Source organism: Numida meleagris, chromosome 4 (assembly GCF_002078875.1).
Source record: "Numida meleagris isolate 19003 breed g44 Domestic line chromosome 4, NumMel1.0, whole genome shotgun sequence".
Classification (NCBI taxonomy): domain Eukaryota; kingdom Metazoa; phylum Chordata; class Aves; order Galliformes; family Numididae; genus Numida; species Numida meleagris.
In genome coordinates this window covers 71,769,877-71,788,983 of record NC_034412.1, presented here as the reverse complement: position 1 = coordinate 71,788,983, position 19,107 = coordinate 71,769,877, and the positions used below count along the sequence as shown (strand labels likewise).

Here is a 19,107-nt window from a genome sequence, read left to right as displayed (position 1 = left end):
TTTTAAAAAGCATTTAAATACACAAGTATACATACAAACTATACTTTTCCACCTTAACTAAAATGACTGTGCTTAAAAGGGTTGTGTGCAAGCTGTATACAAAGCTATCCAGACAGGCTGATATAATATTAAAGCAATTATTGACAACGCGGTTCTCTCTCCTGTATGGACTGAAGGCAGCACAGGCGAAGCCAGTACGAAACAGTTAAAACAGACCAAGTTACATAGTGTAAAATGTCAATCTGAATATGTTGCATGCTCTCAGTTCCAGTTATCACCTTTTCTTCAATTCTCCTGAATATATATGTTCTTCCTTCTATTCACCAACTCTAAACTCTTGCTAAGTCCAAGCAGAAAAACATAATGCATGCTACAGATGAAGAAGCTAGAGAAGGGAACCAGGAACTTCACTGCCTTTAAGTCAGGAGCAAGTCCAAGAACTTGTACTCTGCAAGTTTAGCTAGCTATGGCCCACCTACTTCCACCGAGCTGGACGGCAGAGTTGAGGGCAGTACTTTTCTTCTGGCTTTACCCAGAGAAGTAGGAAGAGGGACTTCTGAACCCACCCTTGAGAGGCAGTAAAAAGGTCATTTAGGCTATGGTCCCACTTCATAAAAGTCCGACAATGAGTGTGCACCCTATCCATTCTCACTTCGTCATTTCCGGAGACAGAGTACATCTATTTCAACAGGTCAAGGGAGCTTCACGTGCTCTGTAAACCCAAACAAGGCACTGGCATCAAGAACATTGCTGAGGTAAGACTGCTACCTGCCCTGAAGAAGCAGAAGTCTATCTTTAGCAAGCCTGCAGGAGTCAGGTATCCATGCTGTAAAATTACCTCACAGTTATCAAGTATTCTAAATCACAGTCAAAGAAAAAGCAAGGATGAAAAGAGAGGAGAAAGGTACATTCAAACTGTACATTGGCAGCACTTCGAGCCCCAGGAGGCACACGTTTCCTGCATGTGGTGGTGCTGAGATGCAGATACCCGCCTGCTCAGCTGGATGGAGATAACTACTTCGTTTCATCAGAGATGGGAACAGTTACAAAAGGACAGAAACTTTCCTCTCTGCCAACATCAGCCAGATTTTGACCACAGAACTGCAGGCAAGATGACCTGGATTGTCTTTGCTGAGCCATCTGCTCTCCCAAACTCCTGCGTTCTCCTTACAGGGTCAGCCACGCTGCACACATCAATGCTCCAACTTTACAAGCCTGGAGAGCAGATGGCATCTCCTAATCCTCCACCCCATGCACTGAAAGCAAGGCTGGTCTCCTCACACGTACCCTGCACAAGTGAGGTTCTGCTAGACTAGCAATACCTTGAATGCAAATAAACCCACATTAGTTATTAACATTCTTCACTTCTCCTTGCCACAGGGAAGTCTCTGTATGTCTGAGTTGCTTCCATGATCACTGAGTGCCACTCTGTCCTTCCCAAAATTGCTCCTGGAGGCTCCCTCTGCTCAGCAGGAGCTAATGGCTTTTGCTCTGCCTCATCAAATCAAGCAGAAAACATCTCCTGGAACTTCTAAAAACCACACTGTATTCAGCACATGTATGAAACTGGTTTCCATGCACTCTCCTCCCTGGGAGGACAGTCAGCAGAGTGCTCGCAGCTCCTCAGGACCAGTGTGTTCATGGCAGCTGACAGCTTGAATGCCATGAGCCTGCAAATGAAGCGTGTGTTGGAGCAGCATGGAGAAGTTATCTGAGCAGCACAATGTGGGAACCTTCATGGCAGGCTAATATCCAAGCCTTATGGGTACAGGAAATCTGGCACATCAGGCTTTTCTAATTTCAATTCATCTTCTCATTAGAGTAATGAAATCAAATAAGTGATGTTTGAAGCTGGTTGCAGTTAGCAGAATTGTCAAAGCTGACCAATGGTAACAGCAGCCAGAAACTTAGCAACTGAGCCCCAAAGGCACAGATGACATGCACACAAGAAAATATTTTCCTAGGCCAATTATCATCCCTATAATATACCATTTGTACTCAGATTCTTCAGTTCTCCTGCTGGCTTTACTGTCTGGTACAAGAAGAGCAGATTCAAGGTGCAATTTCTGCTCCTTTACGTCATGGGAGCAACTTGGGTGATGGGAATACCAAAGTCAGTCACCAAACATGAGATCTCCTACAGATGCACTGCTCACTACTACTAGTCAACAACTCATGCAGCTAATTTCTATGACTCATTAGAAGCCAGAGGCTTTTCTTCCAATCAAAGTTTAAATACACATCAGTGTGAACCAGAACAGTAAGCAAGGCAGCCCTTGTGCCTACCACAAAGCCATCTTAACACTTGCTATTTAACTGCTGCATAGAATACTAGTTTAGGACTGGTGGTTTAGGAAAGACACAAGAACATACCCATCTCAGTTTTCATGCTGTTTCAACACTGCACACTGAAAAAGTTTGCTTTCTGAAAAAGATGACCCCTAGGAAGACCTTACACTGAAGGACTTCTGTGGGAAACCTCTGTGATGCAGCTTTCTCAGGTACCACATCATCTCTGTGAGAACAGAGTTTAACACATCAGAAAACACCTATTTCTTTGAAAGAAGCAGGACATTCGAGGTCCCAGTTCCAAAGCACAGCAGTGTTTTGCTATATTCTTTTCTCCATCATTTGCTTAAGCTGACTTTGCACTTCAAAATCACCTGACTCCAAGCCTGACTCAACCAGAGTAGCCCAACGCCTACACTTAATGCACCTCCAGGTTTTTGTGGAAGAGATTTGAGTGTCAAAGCATGATCATAGTTCAGGGCTACATAACCATTTATCCTCTCTGCAGCCCACGTGTTGGATAAGATCCAGGCATAAGTAAGAGGTTCACAAATCATTTTCAGAATCTTCTGAGAGGCATTTTAAAAAGTTGTTTCAAAAAACAAAAGCTGCAAATTAGAAAGTATGCCTCAATGACTTCCACCTACACCTACTTGTTAATCAAACAAAATTTATTTGTTTTTATGCCGTCCACCAATATGTATCACAGCTTTGGAAACCCAGTGGCCCAGCTGCCAATACCAAGTGGAAAACTTGCAGATAGGAAGCTTTTGTTTTCACGATGTGTAAGGCTTAAATTCAACAAACTTATTCACCCAAGGGCCCAGCAGTGGAATCACAGGCTGGGGAATATATAAAAGACGGAACACACTAAACAGAATGAAGATTTCAGTTACAACTTAATTCTGCCATTTCACACTTCTTGACAACTGATTTCACAATTTCAATGGTGCTGTTTTCGTGTCTTTTTACTGTTCTGCCTCTAACAAGCCAATGAAACAAATCTCATCACGTGGTACTAAACTCATGTGATAATTTGCTCTTAGATTCACTAGATGTTTATCCCTCAAGTTTGCACTGTGCTTGGATAGTAAGACTATGGTGGCATGTCCAAAGCATACTAAGGGTTCAGTGAGTTCTGAAGACTTTTGCTGATAGCAGAAGAATGGCTACATGAAAGGATCTTGGTTTCAGTTACAGATGCTGGAAATAACATATTCCTAAAACTTCCATTCCTCATCTCTGTTTCGAGAGGTGGATGCCTCCAAAGCTGCCCCATCACTGCCCTCATGGTTTCTCCCAGACACCTATTCCTGTTGAAATACAACATCCCAAACTATACTTCCAAATTTAAGCCAGTACCAGTTATCTCTCTTAACCTCTCCTCAACATTCTCCTTTGTCAGGCAATTCCCATTCCACACAATTTCCACATCTTTGGTTTTTTTCCTGTTCCTACAAATCCTCACCCAGCTTCACTGCTTCTGACCCCAAACCCACACACTTGTAACAATTTCATTGCAAGACTCTATAAAAGTTTACTGCCCAGCAGTCTTCCCAGCAAACTTCCCAAACAGTACAAAGCATCAACCACCCCGTGCCACAGCTGCTCTTCAGCACACAGCTGATAGCTGTGAACCCACCACAGCACAAAGACACAGAAAGATAAAATGGGAGAAAAGACATCTCAAAAATAGGTGTGCTGCAGATGCAACATAATGCCATGCGCTTGCTGAAGGTCAGGCACCAATATCATGACCTGCATTACTGACAACAGACAATGCAAATGGGGCTAGTCCCCACACAATGTAGCATCAGTAGGTCCGTTGGAAGCGTAATGCTGCAAGTGAATGCTGCTGCTTCTACATCAATTATTCTCCAAACTCACTGTTTCCTCTGAAACATGGTTATTTCATGTGAGAGCCTGATACAAGCTCCTTCCAGGTCACTGACCCTGCACCTTGTCAGAAACTCACGCTTCCCTTTTCTGCCCTTTTGATATCACATCTCACCAGAATGTAGGACTAATTCATTCACCAGGCTTACAGTTTGGTTTCAGGACTAGGCGGACATTCTCCTTCCAACAGTTCCTCAGCAGCTGCTTATATCGCTCTATGCTCCTCAACTTTTGTATTAGTTCTGCATTATGTGGCAGTATTAAATTCACTGTATATTTCATCCTTATGCTCATCTGCTTCTCAGAAAGCATTGTATAAAGAATTCTGTATTGCGCTAACTGAAATATTCTCCAAATTAAAGATGCCAGCCATGTGCCATTACATTATACCTCCATGTTGAGTGATGCAAAACATTTTTGTACCATTGTGTCACTGAGTGATGCAAAGCATTTTGTATATATATATACAAACAAATATATAAACACTTTAAGGGATATGAGGGATAGCTAAGTGCATGTACAGGAGCGTATCTCTTGTCTGCTTTGCTCTTGTTTTCCACAACCTGCTGTGAGCAGCCACCAAGGCCACGATCCCACAGGTGCCACAAGGCCCTCTGCAACTCTTTAAAACCTCTCCACGGGGTGAGCTGGGCCTGTGGGACGACAGCGCTGCCTTCTTACCGGCGAGGTCCAGCGTTCTGTCCACGAAGACGACGGAGGCCCTGTTGGCAGCCGCCCTCCTTCTGTTCCTGGCCGGTGCGAAGCCGGCCAGTTCGGCGGCCAGCACCCTGCTGAGGGCCCCCACCGCGAAGCACTCCTCGCGCAGGCCCATGGCGCCGAACAGAGCGTCGAGCTCGGCCACCAGGCCCCGCACGGCGCCCCGCAGCGCGTCGGGCAGCGCGCCCAGCCCCAGCTCCGCGGGGCCGCCGGGCCGGGGGTAGGCGGGCGGCGGGACGAGGCCGGTCAGGGCGGGTAGGAGGCCGAGCTCGGCCGAGAGGGGGGCGAAGAGCGACGGGCCCCGCGGCAGCACCTCGGCGCGGCCGCCCTCGCCCATCCAGAGCCGCAGCGTTTCCTCCAGCTCGCCGGGCCCGCCGCCCTCCGCCTCGCCGCACAGCAGCGCGCAGTGCCGCACGCCGCCCGCGCTCAACACGGCACGCACGGCGGCGGCCGCCCCGCCCCGCAGCGGCCCGCTCAGCACGAACACGGCGCGCTCGGCCCCCGCCGGCAGCTCGTCAGCGGGCAGCGGCCTAACGGCCAGCGCCCCCGCCGCCAGCAGCTCGCCCGCGCCGCCGCCGGCCCAGTGCAGCGCCTCGGCGGCCGCCGCGTCCAAGAAAACGACGGCGCGGCGCGCCCGGGCGAGCACAGGCTCCCAGGCCTGGCGGCACACCCGCGGCAACGCCGGCACCGCACCGGCAGCCGCCATGACGGCGGCGGCACTGACAGCCACAACACCGCCACGTGCCCCGCGCGCCGCCGGCGCCGTGAGGTGACGTGCCGGGCGCCGATGGGCTGCCCGCCGGCGGGCGGGACGAGGCGGGGCAGGGTGGCCGGCACCGTGACGGAGCCGGGGCGAGACTTGCGGTGAGGAGAGGCAGCCCGGTTATATGGCTCTAAGGCACCGTTGCTGCCGTCGTTTGTTTTCCCAAAGCGTTACCGTGCGCGAGTGCTCCGCTGGGGCTCGCTCCCAGGCTGTGCCGGGGGCAGGGTGAGGCTCTGGTGGGTGACTGGGTGGAAGTCGTCTGTGTTCTCACAGCACTACATGTGGCATGATCGCTTTCTGTCGTCTACAGGTTCTTATGAACTATGCTGCAGTCTGTAGTCCAGCCAGAATTAGGAGGGACATCCCACGTTTTTCCTGACGCGCTTTCCTGACAAGGCCAGGAGCTGCCTCGGTCTTGCTGCTGGTAAATATTAAAGCAATTCAGTGTGCTGCGTATGTACCTAGCGCTTCTGTGCTGGATCGGGATATTTTTTATACAGGGAACAGCTGTTCTGCAGGTCTTTTTTTAAATGTACACCGTTGGGAATGTGACACTTATGTCACCCTTCCTTGCCCTAGACTTCTGTGTTTCTTATGTTAACATGAACACACCCAGCATTTCATGGGCAAGCAACAAGAAATACTTTTATTATATCCAACTTTGATTACATACAGTTGGGAACATTTGACAAATTTTATTTTTTCTTTAAAAAGCTCTTATTCTCAATTACAAAGGTAACAAGAAAAAATGCAAAAAATATGCATCTGTGCTTCAGTTCCTTCCCCCTGGAGAATGGACATGTCCCTCAAAAATCTGCATTCCACGTAGTATTTCACCTAGGCAATCTCCTTAGTACAGAATTAGGATACTTTTCTGACATCATGGGATTATCAGCAATAACAGAAAGATAGTGAATGAACTAATAATATATCACTTGTCTTAACTGGTCTTCTTAGGTCTCTAGCTGGATCAGCTGGTTTCATAACACTGAGAATTACAACTCAGGTAGAATCATTAGGTTTCCAGTAATGAAATTATCTCCTTCCCATCTGCTCCATGCACACTCCCACCCTCATGTATTTGTTCTTTTTCCAAACTCAGACTTACCTGAGGGCTCTTCCAAACCCAGTTAGGCCACACAACTTTATTATGCTAAAAATATGTTATATAAGTTAATAGCTTTCTAGACTCTTTTGATTGGAAAAAAAACGATTGCTAAGAAGAGATTGGGGATGGTTAACCACTGCACCCCTGGGTTTATACACAAGCAGAATTAACCCTCCTCCCAGACTGTATGACCTCGGAGACTATGCATCTCTGAGCATTCACTTCATGCCTGAGTGCTACAGACAAAAGCTCAATATTTACGGCTTGTCCAGCTCTTAAGAGTTATCATATTGTTTCTTATTTTTTTTTCAGTTATATTGCAAAACAACAGATGCTCTTTTAAGAAAACAAATAGTTTTACTTTAAAAGTACTATATAGATTGCAATGACTTCTGCTTGTGCCAGTGTTAACAGAAAGATTACTACCCAGAAGACAAAATGAAATTAATAAGCATAAAGCACAGTGGTTAAGTTACAAAACAAATGTATGTAAGTAGTTTAATGGCTTATTTTATCACATGTTCAAATTTACAACTGTAATAGAAAAAAATAAATCTGTTTTAACATCTTTCTGTGATCTTCAAGTCTTATTATGGGTTTGTGGTACGTTTCTGGATGTTTATGCAGCTCACAAAGAGGCCTACTTCTCTCCTCAAACTACTTCGGTCCTTGGGAGAAGCCTTGGTTTAGGCCCCAACTGCTGCTTCTGTGCAGCAGTAAGGAGAAACAGCAAGGTTCCTTCCAGAGGCTGGGACTGACAGGAGCTTTTACCTCATAGGGCAGAAGTTAGAAAGACATCCAGCACAGCACTTTTTTCCTTAAAAGCAAGGCAGGAAATGGGCAGAGATTCCCCTCTGACCAACCATAGCCAAAGGCAGCCAAAGAAATTCCTAGGAGTGGAGGAGGGCTGGCAGCAGTTGTCAGGACTTGGTCTTGTAGTGCAGCTTCCACTGGTCAAGCTGCTTGGGATAAGTTTTCAGATGGATTTTTGCTTGACCAACAGCTCCATGTGATGTCCATTTAAAGGCTTCCTATGAGTAATACTGTGTTGAGGAGCTGTATCCTTTTTTTAAAAAAAAAAAAAAAAAAAAAAGATTTTATGTTCCACACCTATTCCTGATTTCTATGTGGTGTTTTCCACAAAAGTGTTTTCAATCTGCATAATCAAAGGAACAAAAATACAAAGAGTTCTACCTGCTTCCTTTAACACAGAGTCAACACCAGAAGTGTGTTAAATGGCCAAGTAAACAAAACAGGCATGAACACTGAATAATACTGATGTCCAGGAAAAGGTACTGTAAGACAAATTTACTTTATGATAAACAAGCGTCTAGAATTTTTTTTTTTTTTTTTTTGCCAAAAACACCGTTGTGGACTCCATTGCTATCTGTACTTGGAACAAGTAATTTGTGATAAAAATCTACCCAATTACACCATATATTGCATGATCTGTACACAACTTCCAAACATTTCTCTGTTGTCTCAATGCAGTCAATTTGAAGAACGGGCCACCCCACCCTGAGATGTGGAATACTTATGACACAGTTGAGCCCTCTCTTCTGTTTTTCACAGGCTGTCCCGCTGTGAAAAAGGAACTTTAAAAAAAAAAAAAAAAAAGTTTTCACAGCCATCTCAAGGTGCTGAATGCTCCGTGTGTACGCACAAGTGGTCAAAACTTGTTTTCACAGATGTTGGTACTTAAATTTTATAAGAAATCTTGCTGTCGTTAAGCAGCGTTCACAGATGAGAAGTGAGAACATCAATAAAAATGACTTGCTACTTCCCGCTGCTAAGCCTAAAACACTGCCTCCAACTGAGAGAGCCCCTGAGCCGAGCGCCGGGGCAGCGCACAGCACAGGCAGCGCTGCGTTTATCCTGCGATTACGCTCCCCCTGGCAGCTGCCGTCAGCCGCCAGTAGAAGCGGGATGCTGGTTTGCATAGATGCTCGGCCGAGTCCTTCTTCTGAGTATGTCCTTGAAGAAGATGGCACGCTGCGTGCCGAGGGGGCAGCCGGGCAGCTGGGGATGGAGAGGCGCACGACGGCCACCGAGAAGCGAGGGGCAGCCTGGGGCAGGGAGGGCGGCTCTTGGGGCGGCAGAGCCCAGGTGAGTTGGGGGCTGAAGGGATGCGGCCGGGCGAGCCCGGCTTGGGCCGCGGTGCCTGGGCTGGGCGCTGAGCCTGCCCCGTTCCGTCCCGTCGCCGCGCGGCCGGGCGCCGCCGGGCCGCCCCCCGCATGCCCGTGCCCAGGGCGCCGCGGGGCCGGGCCGGGCCCGCTTCCTGTGCGTGTCACTCACTCGGCGGGGGAGGGGAAGCGGCGAGCAGGCGGCGGCGGTTCCTCCGAGAGCGGGTCGGCGGGGCAGGGCCCGGCGGTGCTCGCGCTGCTCCCTTGCCGCCCGGAGTAGCCGCGGAGGCCCGGAGAGGTGGGGCCGCCGAGCGGGGGAGAGGCCGCGGAACCCGGCCCGGGCGCTGGCGTCCCGCGGGAGGCGGCCATGTCTACCGGCGAGGTGGAGCGGCTGTCGGCGGACCTCGGCGGGGCGGCCGGGGACGAGGAGGAGGAGTGGCTCTACGGCGGTACGCGCACCCCAGAACCCCGTCCCCAGCCCCCTCTTCCCGCGGCCCGGTGCCGGCCCGGCTCTGCCCCGCCGCCCCAAGGGGTATGGGCACGGGTAGGCCGCGGCGTGCTCCGCCTCACCTCGCCAGGCCGCTGGGCGCGGCCCGCTCCTGCCCGACGCCCGTTTAAAGGGTCCCCGCGGCCCGCCACCCCCGCGGCCGTTCAGTCCCCTCCTCTGGGCCGGCCCTCCGCCGCCACGGACCGCGCAGCCCCCTCCTCGCCAACGTGGTGGCGGCTCCCGGGCCGCCTCCCCCGGCGGCGTCCGGCCCCGAGGACGCCCGACCCTGTGTCCCGCAGGCCGGGCCGTGCTGGGCCTCGCCGCGTGCTTCCTGGCCCCGCGCGCACCTGGGGCCCGGCCTCCCCTCACACGGCCCGGTGCCCCGGCAGGGCCCGGCGTCACGTGCTGAGCAGGCCCGAACTCTGCTCTGTAACTTTGTTTGCAACTTCAGAGACTTTGTTTGTGTTCAATCACTCGTAAAGCCCAAAAACTAAACCCTGATGCCGCGGTAGAGCTGTCAGTATGGAGCAGTGTGGGGCTCGAAGTTCTCCTCAGCTGCTTTCGTAATGTTATGAAAAGGTTTTGTGTTGCGGGATGGCGACCTGCAGAGTTCTCTGGCAGCAGGTGTAATTCAGGGGGGTTATTCATATCTGCTCTGTGTCTCTTTTCTTGTAGATGAAAATGAAGCAGAGAGACCAGAAGAAGAAAAAGCTAGGTGAGTGTGTAGGCTGCTGGGAGTCCTGCAGTGTGGCTGTACGTGAATTGTATTCACAATATTCTTCATTCCAGCTTCTGCTCTGAAATGCATGAACACTCACACTGGTGTCTTTGAAAATCCCCTGAACGTAGACAGCATTTGCCTGCTAGAATGACGTGGCTTTTCTGGGAAATTGTCTTACCTGGGAAGCTGGGATATTTGAATATGAAAGTTTTACTTAAATGGATTTCCATACCTCCTTGCAGAATACCAGCAGGTCTTTTGGTTTTGTAATCATTGCACATTTCTAAATTATTCAGAATAAAATGTAGCCAGTCTCCTCCAAAAAGGTTGCAGTGTAGTGACAAAAAGGAATGTAAGGAAGCAGTGAGATTACCATCCAGTTAGATGTGCTGGTTCTGTAACACATTTTTCAATTGGTAGGCAAGTCTTTGAAAGAAAGCTAGAAAAAGATTTGGAGGCCCACGTGATTTATGAGGAACTGCTTGAGTGATAGCACAGAGTTGTTCCTTCGAAAACTTGTCTAGGTTGGGAGCAGTTGGTAGCAAGAACCCACTGAAGTGGAGCTTGTATTTTACACTGAATTTATCAATTTCACAGTTGAGAAACTATGGAAACTATTGATTGTAAAGTTAAAATTAGGTAAAGGGAAAGGTGGTGCAAGAGCACATGCACTGTTGTTTTCTATAAATGCCTCCTGCAGTCTGCAGAGACTTTTCTCAATGGAGAGTTGTTGAGTTTAGTAATCCTTGGTGGACTTGGTATCTGCAGGCTTGCTCAGTTGCTTGTTTTTGAACTGATGGAAAGTTTTGACAGGCACTTACTTTACAGCAGTAATGCCTTCCACTAGCAGACTGTGTGCAATACCATTTTGAAGCTGCTAGTAGATGTAGTTGTTTGATTCCCATTGATTACTGTTGTATAAGAAATAGAGTTGTTGTCTGTTTGCTTACTTCCACGTTTGCCCTGGACCATCTCTATCCCAGAATAAAGAATTATCTGCTTCTATTTGGAACCTATTCCATACCAATTGTTTCTTTGTGTTTGGTTACCTTTTCTTGACCTGACACCTTTTGTCAGTAGGACTACTGGTTAAGAAAATTGATTGTATGGCAAACAAAATGATCTTCAGTGGTGTTTTATTCTAGATTCTGGTCAGTTGGGTCTTGTCTTAGCTGTTAGCTGCCTCTGTGTATAGCTTGGGACTGAAAAGAGGAACAAATCGTAGCTTATGTTTCTTATGGGTTGTGTCTGGAGGCATGGCAACAGTTTCCCTGTTAAAGTTTTGGTCCCTCGCCTTTCAGTTTTGGCATTCTTACCAGTGAGGTTTTATTCACATTCTGTAGATGTTATATCATTTTACTGGGTCATGAAATCAAATGGTCGAGCTTGAGTCCTGCGGCCACACCTGTGCTGGGTTGGGCTTTGGTGCAACACTCACTAGCGGGTGTTTTGCCAACAGATGGTGAGATTGAAAATGTTCTCTGCCTTCCAGTTTCTATTCTGTGAAGTCATACAGTTGTTCACACCGTTGCAGAATCCAAAAAATGTCTTTTCAGTGAAAGAATATTGTTTTTAAATTGCTACCTGCTTACACTCCTATCTGTGATGCAGCATTTGAACAGTTATTGGAACTACTGAAATTAAAATGCTGCTGCATTAGACAGAGTAGTAGATAAGAGTGTAGTGAGACAACTCATTTGCATGGATTTGAAAGTGCTGGTCATTTTTGATGAATCAGTACCTTTAGAATTTTTACAGTTTTCACTCTATGGCTAGAATATATTCAATTATTGAATTGTAGTCATTCTAGTTGGTTTCACAGTGCAGATGTGGGAATTTTCATTCAGTAGTACCTTACCTATGGCTATTTAAATGCATTTTTCCACAATATCTTGAAAAGGGTCAATCTGCAGGAAGAAAAAAGAATGCAAAACTCTTATTCTCTCTATACATGTTATGATTTTTTTTACTTTGATTTCAAAAGAGGATCCAGGTATAGTGAATATCTTGCTACTTCCAACTGTTCTACAAACATCCAGTTAGTATGGTTACTGATAGCTTGATACTATTCTGCTAAAATAAAGTTAATTTCTTTGAGATTTATTTTTTCAAATTACTTTTTTTTTTTCAAATTCATGTATAAGATAAGTTAAACTTTTCCTGCTCTCTGAAGTGATGTATCATTGCTGTTTTTCATCTTTTGCTGATGTGTGGAATAATATGTGCCTAAATAACTAGTTTCATTTTTCCCTATTTGTTTTTGCTTAAGTGCTCCACCCGCACCTGGAAATGAAGAGGAAGCTGCAGAAAATGGCGTTGTGAAAACGGTACTTTTAAATGTGCTTTTGGAATACTGCTTTAATTTGTTTTGATTTATTGACTAATTGTAATTCAGCTAGGAATTAAAATCAAATGAACTAATGCATAATTGTACACCTTTGACTTTTATGGAAGGTGTTTGATGCTTTCTGCAGAAACTCTGCAGAAACTGTTGAGAGTAGGAAACCCAATTACTAGCTGCAGTCCACTTTTGAAACTAACTTACAGAAAATAAATAAATAGTGCTTATGTTTTTCTAGAGGAAAGCTAGTGGTTCAAGACAGCTACTTTCTCCTAGAGACATCCTTTTGAAAATGAAACTCCCTCTATTTTCCTTCCTTTTAAGGAAAATAAAATCATCTGGTAATTTTTCTTTTTTGAACATGATAAAAAGTAAGCATGTGTAGAACTATGTGAAAATACGAATCAAAAGATGGAAGATGTGTGCATTTTAGAGGCAACAGAGCAGACTTACTTGGTAGCGATCTTGAATGTTCAGTATGTTGGTCTGTCTTACAGTTTTGGCATTACTATGATGAAGGAAAGGACCAAGAAATGAGGTTTACAGTTGCAATGTTGATGAAAGGTCTCAATTTACTGTGAATGGGAGTGGCTTAAGGCTGTTCTATGAAGACATGGTAATTGGTGAACTTGTTTTGCTTGGCAGTGGGGCATTGAAAGACTGTCTTCTGTCATCAGCTGTCATTTACAGAAGATCTATTTTGATTAAAACAATTGAGGGCTTTTCTGCCTTGGTTTGACTCTTAGTTGTGAAGTACATTATGTTAACACTGTAGAGCAAGAATGAACTGCATTCCAACTTCTTATCTTCCATGCAGCTGCTTATTTTTGTCTAATTTATGTACCAGGCAAGTTAGATAAGGACTGGAGCTCGGCTCACTTGGATAATGGCAGGCTAACCAACTTGGTTTCAGTATGGTTAGTGTCTTGCTGAAGGATTCAGCAAGTGTATGGAGTGGGACAGTCTGGTTATCAAAAAGTTTGGAAGAAGTTCTTCATTAAAGGATATTTAGAAAGCAAAAGTACAGCATGGGTAATTGATGTGTAGGAGAGAGAAAACAGAGGGCAGATGTAAAGGTTCCATTTTCATGATGATGACGGGAGATCGCCTCCACTGGTGATTTCTCTAGAGTGTGGTACATAGCCTGTGCTGTTCAATGTGGTTATAAATTACCTGGAAAAGAGGTTAAGTTATGTAAGTTACAGAGTTATTCAAGATAGGACCTTCTGCAGGGGACTGAGTGGTTGATAAATGGTTGTTGAAATTCTGTGTAGGAAAAGAAGTGATGTTCATGGGCAAAAAACAGCTTACAAATAAATGATTGTTTCTGGGCTGATAATTATTACTTATGAAGAAGCTGCTCAGCTATGTTGAAAGATCCATGAAAATGTAATTTAAATGCTTGTCTGGAGTCTAGAAAGCAGTCGAATTTGGGAATGTAGCAGATAGTGAATAGCGGTCAAAACAGAAGAACTTTTTGCCACTACCATCAGTTTGTTTCTATTAGACCCCAAATTCCATGTGCAGTTCTGTTCCCCTGACACCTCAAAGGCTTTACTTTCGCTGAAGAAAGTTGAGAGAAGCACAGCAAGAGCAATCCAGGTAGCTTCCAGTAACAAATGGCTTAGTCTGCAAGGGCTTCTCAGCCTGGGAGGGAGGCGTACACAGGGTAGGATGGAAGTTAGCAAAGTCAAGTATGGTAACTAAGTAGGAATTGAGTTCTCACAGTCCCTTCTAATCTGAAACAGAAACACACATCCATAACTCGGGGCTAGATGAATTATTGGTATGATCTGTTATGACTGCTTTTATTTACCAGCAAGCTTGAAAGCCATGGGACAGAACAGCATGCAGTGTGCTCTTGTAGCTGTTTTTTTGTTTTTGTTTTTTTTTTTCAGCCTGTTCAATTAAAAGTCTCAAGTATTTGATTTATTTAAAGTTTAATAGTGTTATGAATTGAATAACTTCATCTGAAGAGCAGTGCTCTTCTATGACTGAAAAAGTGTTTTGAGTTGCTCTGGGTATATAAGAGAGAGGCAAGAAGCTAGTGTCATGTATCTTTAGGTTCTTTCCTGAGTGATAGCAGTAGAACTGGTGTGTATGAGATGGGGGGGGGGGGGGGGAAGAAAATAATAGATAGTGGAAACTGTTTTATGCTTGTTTAGGAAATGTCACGTTTCAGAGACAGAAGCTTAGTATTAAAATACTTCTCTATTTTGATCCAGGTATTTCCAGTATTATTCCAGTGTTGGTAGCATTGAAACAGAAGAGCGTAACTTTTCTGTTCTTGCTACTCAATTCTGACATCTGGGAAACAGAATTTTCTTCTGTTAAAGATATCCAGAATGGATACTTCTGTCTGGATTATTTTTTCACTGTAGATTGTGACGTTTTCTTTTGTAGAAGGTGACTGAGGCTGAGGATGACAGTGATAGTGATAGCGATGATGATGAAGATGATGTTCAAGTCACCATAGGGGATATTAAAACAGGAGCTCCACAGTTTAGGTAAGTAATTTGGAAATACTAACTGTGAGAAACTTTCAAGATTATATTTAGTTGTGAATTCCAGCTTTAATACCTGTCGATATCAAATTGTATGCATAGGTAGCCTCAATTAGTTTTCATTTATTTAATAAAACATTTGTAGTGATACAATAACTTGGAAAAAAAAAAGTGAGATCTATGAAATATCATAAAGGAAGAGCCACTTTATGAGGGTTTTTTTTTTTTGAGATTTTGAGAAATAATTGTACTGAATGTTTGTGAACTAGGGAGTTGTTCTATGTTATGGAACAGCTATATTACATAGCATTTTTAGGCTCATGTTTGTGACATTTCTATTTTTGTTGTGAACGATAGAGTGGTAAGCACAGAGAACATTAGAAACATTTGTCCTGGGTCTTATTTGTCATGGAAACACTTCAAATAAGAACTCGGTACTTTCAATTCCTACTGATGCTCTCAAAAAAGATTTTAATGTACTTTAGGATGCAGCGTCCAGTCTCTGGAGATGATTTCTCATGATCACAGATTAGGGATTTGTACCATACAATAACTTTTTCTTGCAACTGCTGTTGCCTCATGTTCCTCTTTTTCTGCTCATGAAGAGTTTGTTTTTCATTGAATGCTTTTGAAAAGTAATAATTTTACCCAGAATAATGAAATAGTGTTACATGGAAGTTTTCTGAGGGAAGTTGTATGCTTGTCTTGGCAATCCTAACGTTCTTATGCTCATTAAAAGTTTTTAGGGTGTCTTTTTTTGTTGTTGTTGTTAGAATTCCAATAGGTATGCAAGTAGGTCTGACTCACATATGTTATTATATCCTTAACTTTAGAATTGGTTCATTTTTTAAACAAAATATTTTTAAACTTTCAGTAGTTCATACCCTAAAGTAACTATGCAAATCAAAGTAATGTCAAAAATAGCAGTTCTTTTAGTACTTTGTCTGTTTTCAATAACTTATACAAAAACAATAAGCAAATGCTCCTAAACCTAATTAGAGTAGAAAGTTTTATATTGAAATAACTGTTCTGTGTAAAATCACTTCTGGGCAAATTGGATGGAAAGTTCACGGAAGGGCAATCTTCTAAACCAAGCTCAGCATTATTGTTCATTTTAACTTCATTATAGCATTATTCCTTCATAGGTTTAAACTATTTTTCTTACAGTAGTCAATCGCTATTTTGGAGAGAGAAGAAAAAAAAAGATTTGAGAAAGTCATGCACAAATACGGCATGGGAGATAAGGATAAATGCTTTGTGTCAGTTTTGTACTGTGCTGCATGAACTTGTATTAAGAAATGGCATGGAAGCAGTACTTTAAGTTATGCACTGTCTTCTACTTCTATGTTATTTTCAGTATGTTTATAGGTTGATACCACCTATGAGGATAAACTGCTTTGCACTCAAGTGTTAGTGAAAGCTAGCTCTTACTATTCCAAATGAACAGTATCGTAGTTCCTAGAACTGTTAAATCAATTCATTGTCTAAATGTCTGAGTACATTTTCGTGATCAAAACTCTCAAGTATTTTAGAAAATGAAATTACATGTATTTTTCTGTCAGTCACAAGGGTAGGTAATTGCTAAAACCACACTGAAACAGCCTTTCAGTCATTTCAAAGAAATGCTTGTATTTTCCACTTCTGTACAGATTAAATGGAATAATAATAAAAGCAGCAAAAGGATATGCCTAAATCCTCTTTCTTTTATTTTGCTTCTGCCATAATCCCCAGAGTGTCTTCTGTATCCCTAAATGAATTTCGTTTTTCCTTTTTCTCTCCTTCTGGTCCTGTTCATTTTTCTTTCTATTAAGGTCTTTAACCTTTCAACTCAGGAAGAGTGACTGGAACTTGCTTCACAACTGTTTATTAGTTGGAGGAGTTGCTACTGAGCATAGAAAGGTACTCTCTCTTGCTCCTAGGCTGATCTCTCTATTTTCACAGTTGTGAAGCTTGGAAAGCTAGAGATTCAGGATGGCGATTGAGCCTGGGTCCAGTTTGTTTCTGGATCTAGCTAACTGTTGTTTTGTGTTTTCTTCTGTTTTAGAGTTTTCTCTGTCTAATTCAGTTTTGTTAATTTCTTTAAGTTATGGAGCAGCACCTGTGAACCTTAATATTAAGACGGGAGGACGAGTTTATGGATCTTCCGGTAAGAAAGCATACTCAGTAGTTTTATTAAAATTACAAAATCTTCCATAACAGTGCATAGCATGTGTTTGTGTATGCTTCTTTAGTCTGTATTTTCAGTTAGAGAATTCTTGCAAAAAGTTCCAGTCTAAAGACAGTTAATTAGAAAAATGTAAAATTGCTAGTGTTCTTAAATTGTTCAATTTATTTTTATTTTGTTTGTTTATTTTTATTTTATTTATTCTTTTCCTCAAGTGGTTGTGTCTAAACCTTGGTCCATATACATACCACTTTCTGTCTTGAGTAGTGATATTTGCAGAGTAAACGATTTTAATTCTTTTTTTATTAGTTTTAATCAAGCAGTCTTAAACAGTAGGGTTCTCAGGGCGTATGCTGCCACCATTTAAGGTATATGTAGTTATATGAAAATAATTCTGTAGTCATTGTCTCCTGAAAATTTAATTTGAGTATCATCAGTGATTAATGGCATAAGTGTTATTAAGCTATCAAAACTGACATACAGAAGAATGTCGTGATGCCTTTTTTATTGTCCATTTATAAACTGTCTGGTTTCAATATGCTACTTGGAAAAGGAATGACAAAGAGAGTTACAGGTATTCCGGGTACTGTAAAAAAAAAAAAAAGAATTCATTAATTCATAAAGTTAAGTTGTGAAATGTGTTCATAGGAGTATGCAAAAGTTGATTTCAAGGTGGGGAGTATATGATCACTTCTAATTGTCAGTCAGTCTATCTGTGCTTAAAACTCATTTTGAATGGATTATTAATAGGTTGTTTGAATAGTCATCTGTTTCATTCATGTTTTCTTTTTGAAATATTGTTGTCCATATAGCTTTACATGGAAGGTGATTTTGATGCATAAGGGACATTGGAGGTCCTAAAAGCATATAGTTGTTTTGGATGAATTTTCCAATAGTTCTTGATTGGAATAAATCTGTTTTTTATTTTTTTTTTATTTTAAATGTGTTACAACTATTAAAACTCTTCTTAGCGGAGACACAAAGCTCAATTTGTCTAACTTTTCTTCGCAGGTGTAAAAGTTAAAGGGGTGGATTTAGATGCACCAGGAAGTATTAATGGTGTACCACTTCTGGAAGTAGATCTAGATTCTTTTGAAGATAAACCCTGGAGAAAACCAGGTAATGTTTTCATTTACATTAATTAATACGTAGATATTTAGAAGGTTATTTTAATAGTAATTCCTATTTACTGCATGTAGACATTTTTCTACTCTAATAGCTAGAAGGTACTGTACAGTATGACTTAAAAAAGCGGATAAGTTACTTGTTGCCTTTCTGTTGTACCACAGAGTGTGTGGGTGTGCCCTATTTCTTAGTCTGCATCCCACACATATGTCAGCAGAAAGACACTGCTCTTAAAAAAAAAAAAAAAAAAAGCAAAAACAAACAAAAAAACCCAATAATAATGTATATCCTGAAATCTCCTTGGAAATCTGTGTCTGTGGAGGTTACTGCCCTTGGTCTGTACCGCATTATAGAAGGCACAGCAGAAAGGAAAATATTTCTATCAGGTTCAAGGAGGAAGAGCAGTGAAACGTAATTGCTTGTGCTTCTTTATGTTCGTGCAGACTTTTTTAAGCCTTGAAGATGCCAGTACCACATGGGCTTTCTGAGTGTCTCCTGTGTGCATGGTTCAAGTGATTTGGTCAGACTCATCTAATACTGACAGTTTCATGGTGTTTTTTTTTTTTTATTGGCGATTTATTTGAGTGTTTGTATACTGCTTTGGCAGTGCAAACAGCATTTAAAAAATGGAAAAAAGAGATATCGGTAATATTCTGGTGTTTGAACATTTGAGTGTACCCAGTCTCTCTTACAATAGAAGTACTTAATGGCATCAAGTTAAACTAGGAGTTGGTGAAACAGAGTCAAAGCAAAGTGTGCAGCAGAGAGTAATTCTTCCTTGAACATACAGCAAAACTATAGATCTTAATGTTTATCCTATTATAAAAATACAGGGATTATGACATGATATTCTGCAGATATCTATTCTT

At 43.2% G+C, this 19,107-nt stretch overlaps 2 protein-coding genes and 1 long non-coding RNA gene across 6 annotated transcripts in view; 2 read left to right on the top strand and 1 right to left on the bottom strand.

The window, feature by feature from the left end:
* Nucleotides 1-5,624, bottom strand: part of SCFD2 (sec1 family domain containing 2) — a 187,824-nt gene extending 182,200 nt beyond the window's left edge. Inside the window, exon 1 of one of the 2 annotated variants that reach the window (XM_021394438.1) lies at nt 4,867-5,624. In XM_021394438.1, coding sequence (XP_021250113.1) covers nt 4,867-5,608 — 742 coding nt within the window. In that variant the 5' untranslated portion in view covers nt 5,609-5,624. The remainder of the gene's footprint in view (nt 1-4,866) is intronic. The other variant, XM_021394437.1, reaches the window with a different exon arrangement.
* Nucleotides 5,697-7,345, top strand: LOC110397732. The gene is made up of 2 exons (XR_002437945.1): nt 5,697-5,890; nt 5,976-7,345. It is a non-coding gene; the product is annotated as an uncharacterized LOC110397732 (long non-coding RNA).
* Nucleotides 9,050-19,107, top strand: part of FIP1L1 (factor interacting with PAPOLA and CPSF1) — a 40,715-nt gene continuing 30,657 nt past the window's right edge. Inside the window, exons 1-6 of one of the 3 annotated variants that reach the window (XM_021394441.1) lie at nt 9,050-9,345; nt 10,059-10,098; nt 12,374-12,431; nt 14,849-14,952; nt 17,034-17,095; nt 18,125-18,232. In XM_021394441.1, coding sequence (XP_021250116.1) covers nt 9,264-9,345; nt 10,059-10,098; nt 12,374-12,431; nt 14,849-14,952; nt 17,034-17,095; nt 18,125-18,232 — 454 coding nt within the window. In that variant the 5' untranslated portion in view covers nt 9,050-9,263. The remainder of the gene's footprint in view (nt 9,346-10,058; nt 10,099-12,373; nt 12,432-14,848; nt 14,953-17,033; nt 17,096-18,124; nt 18,233-19,107) is intronic. The other 2 variants (XM_021394439.1, XM_021394440.1) reach the window with 2 other exon arrangements.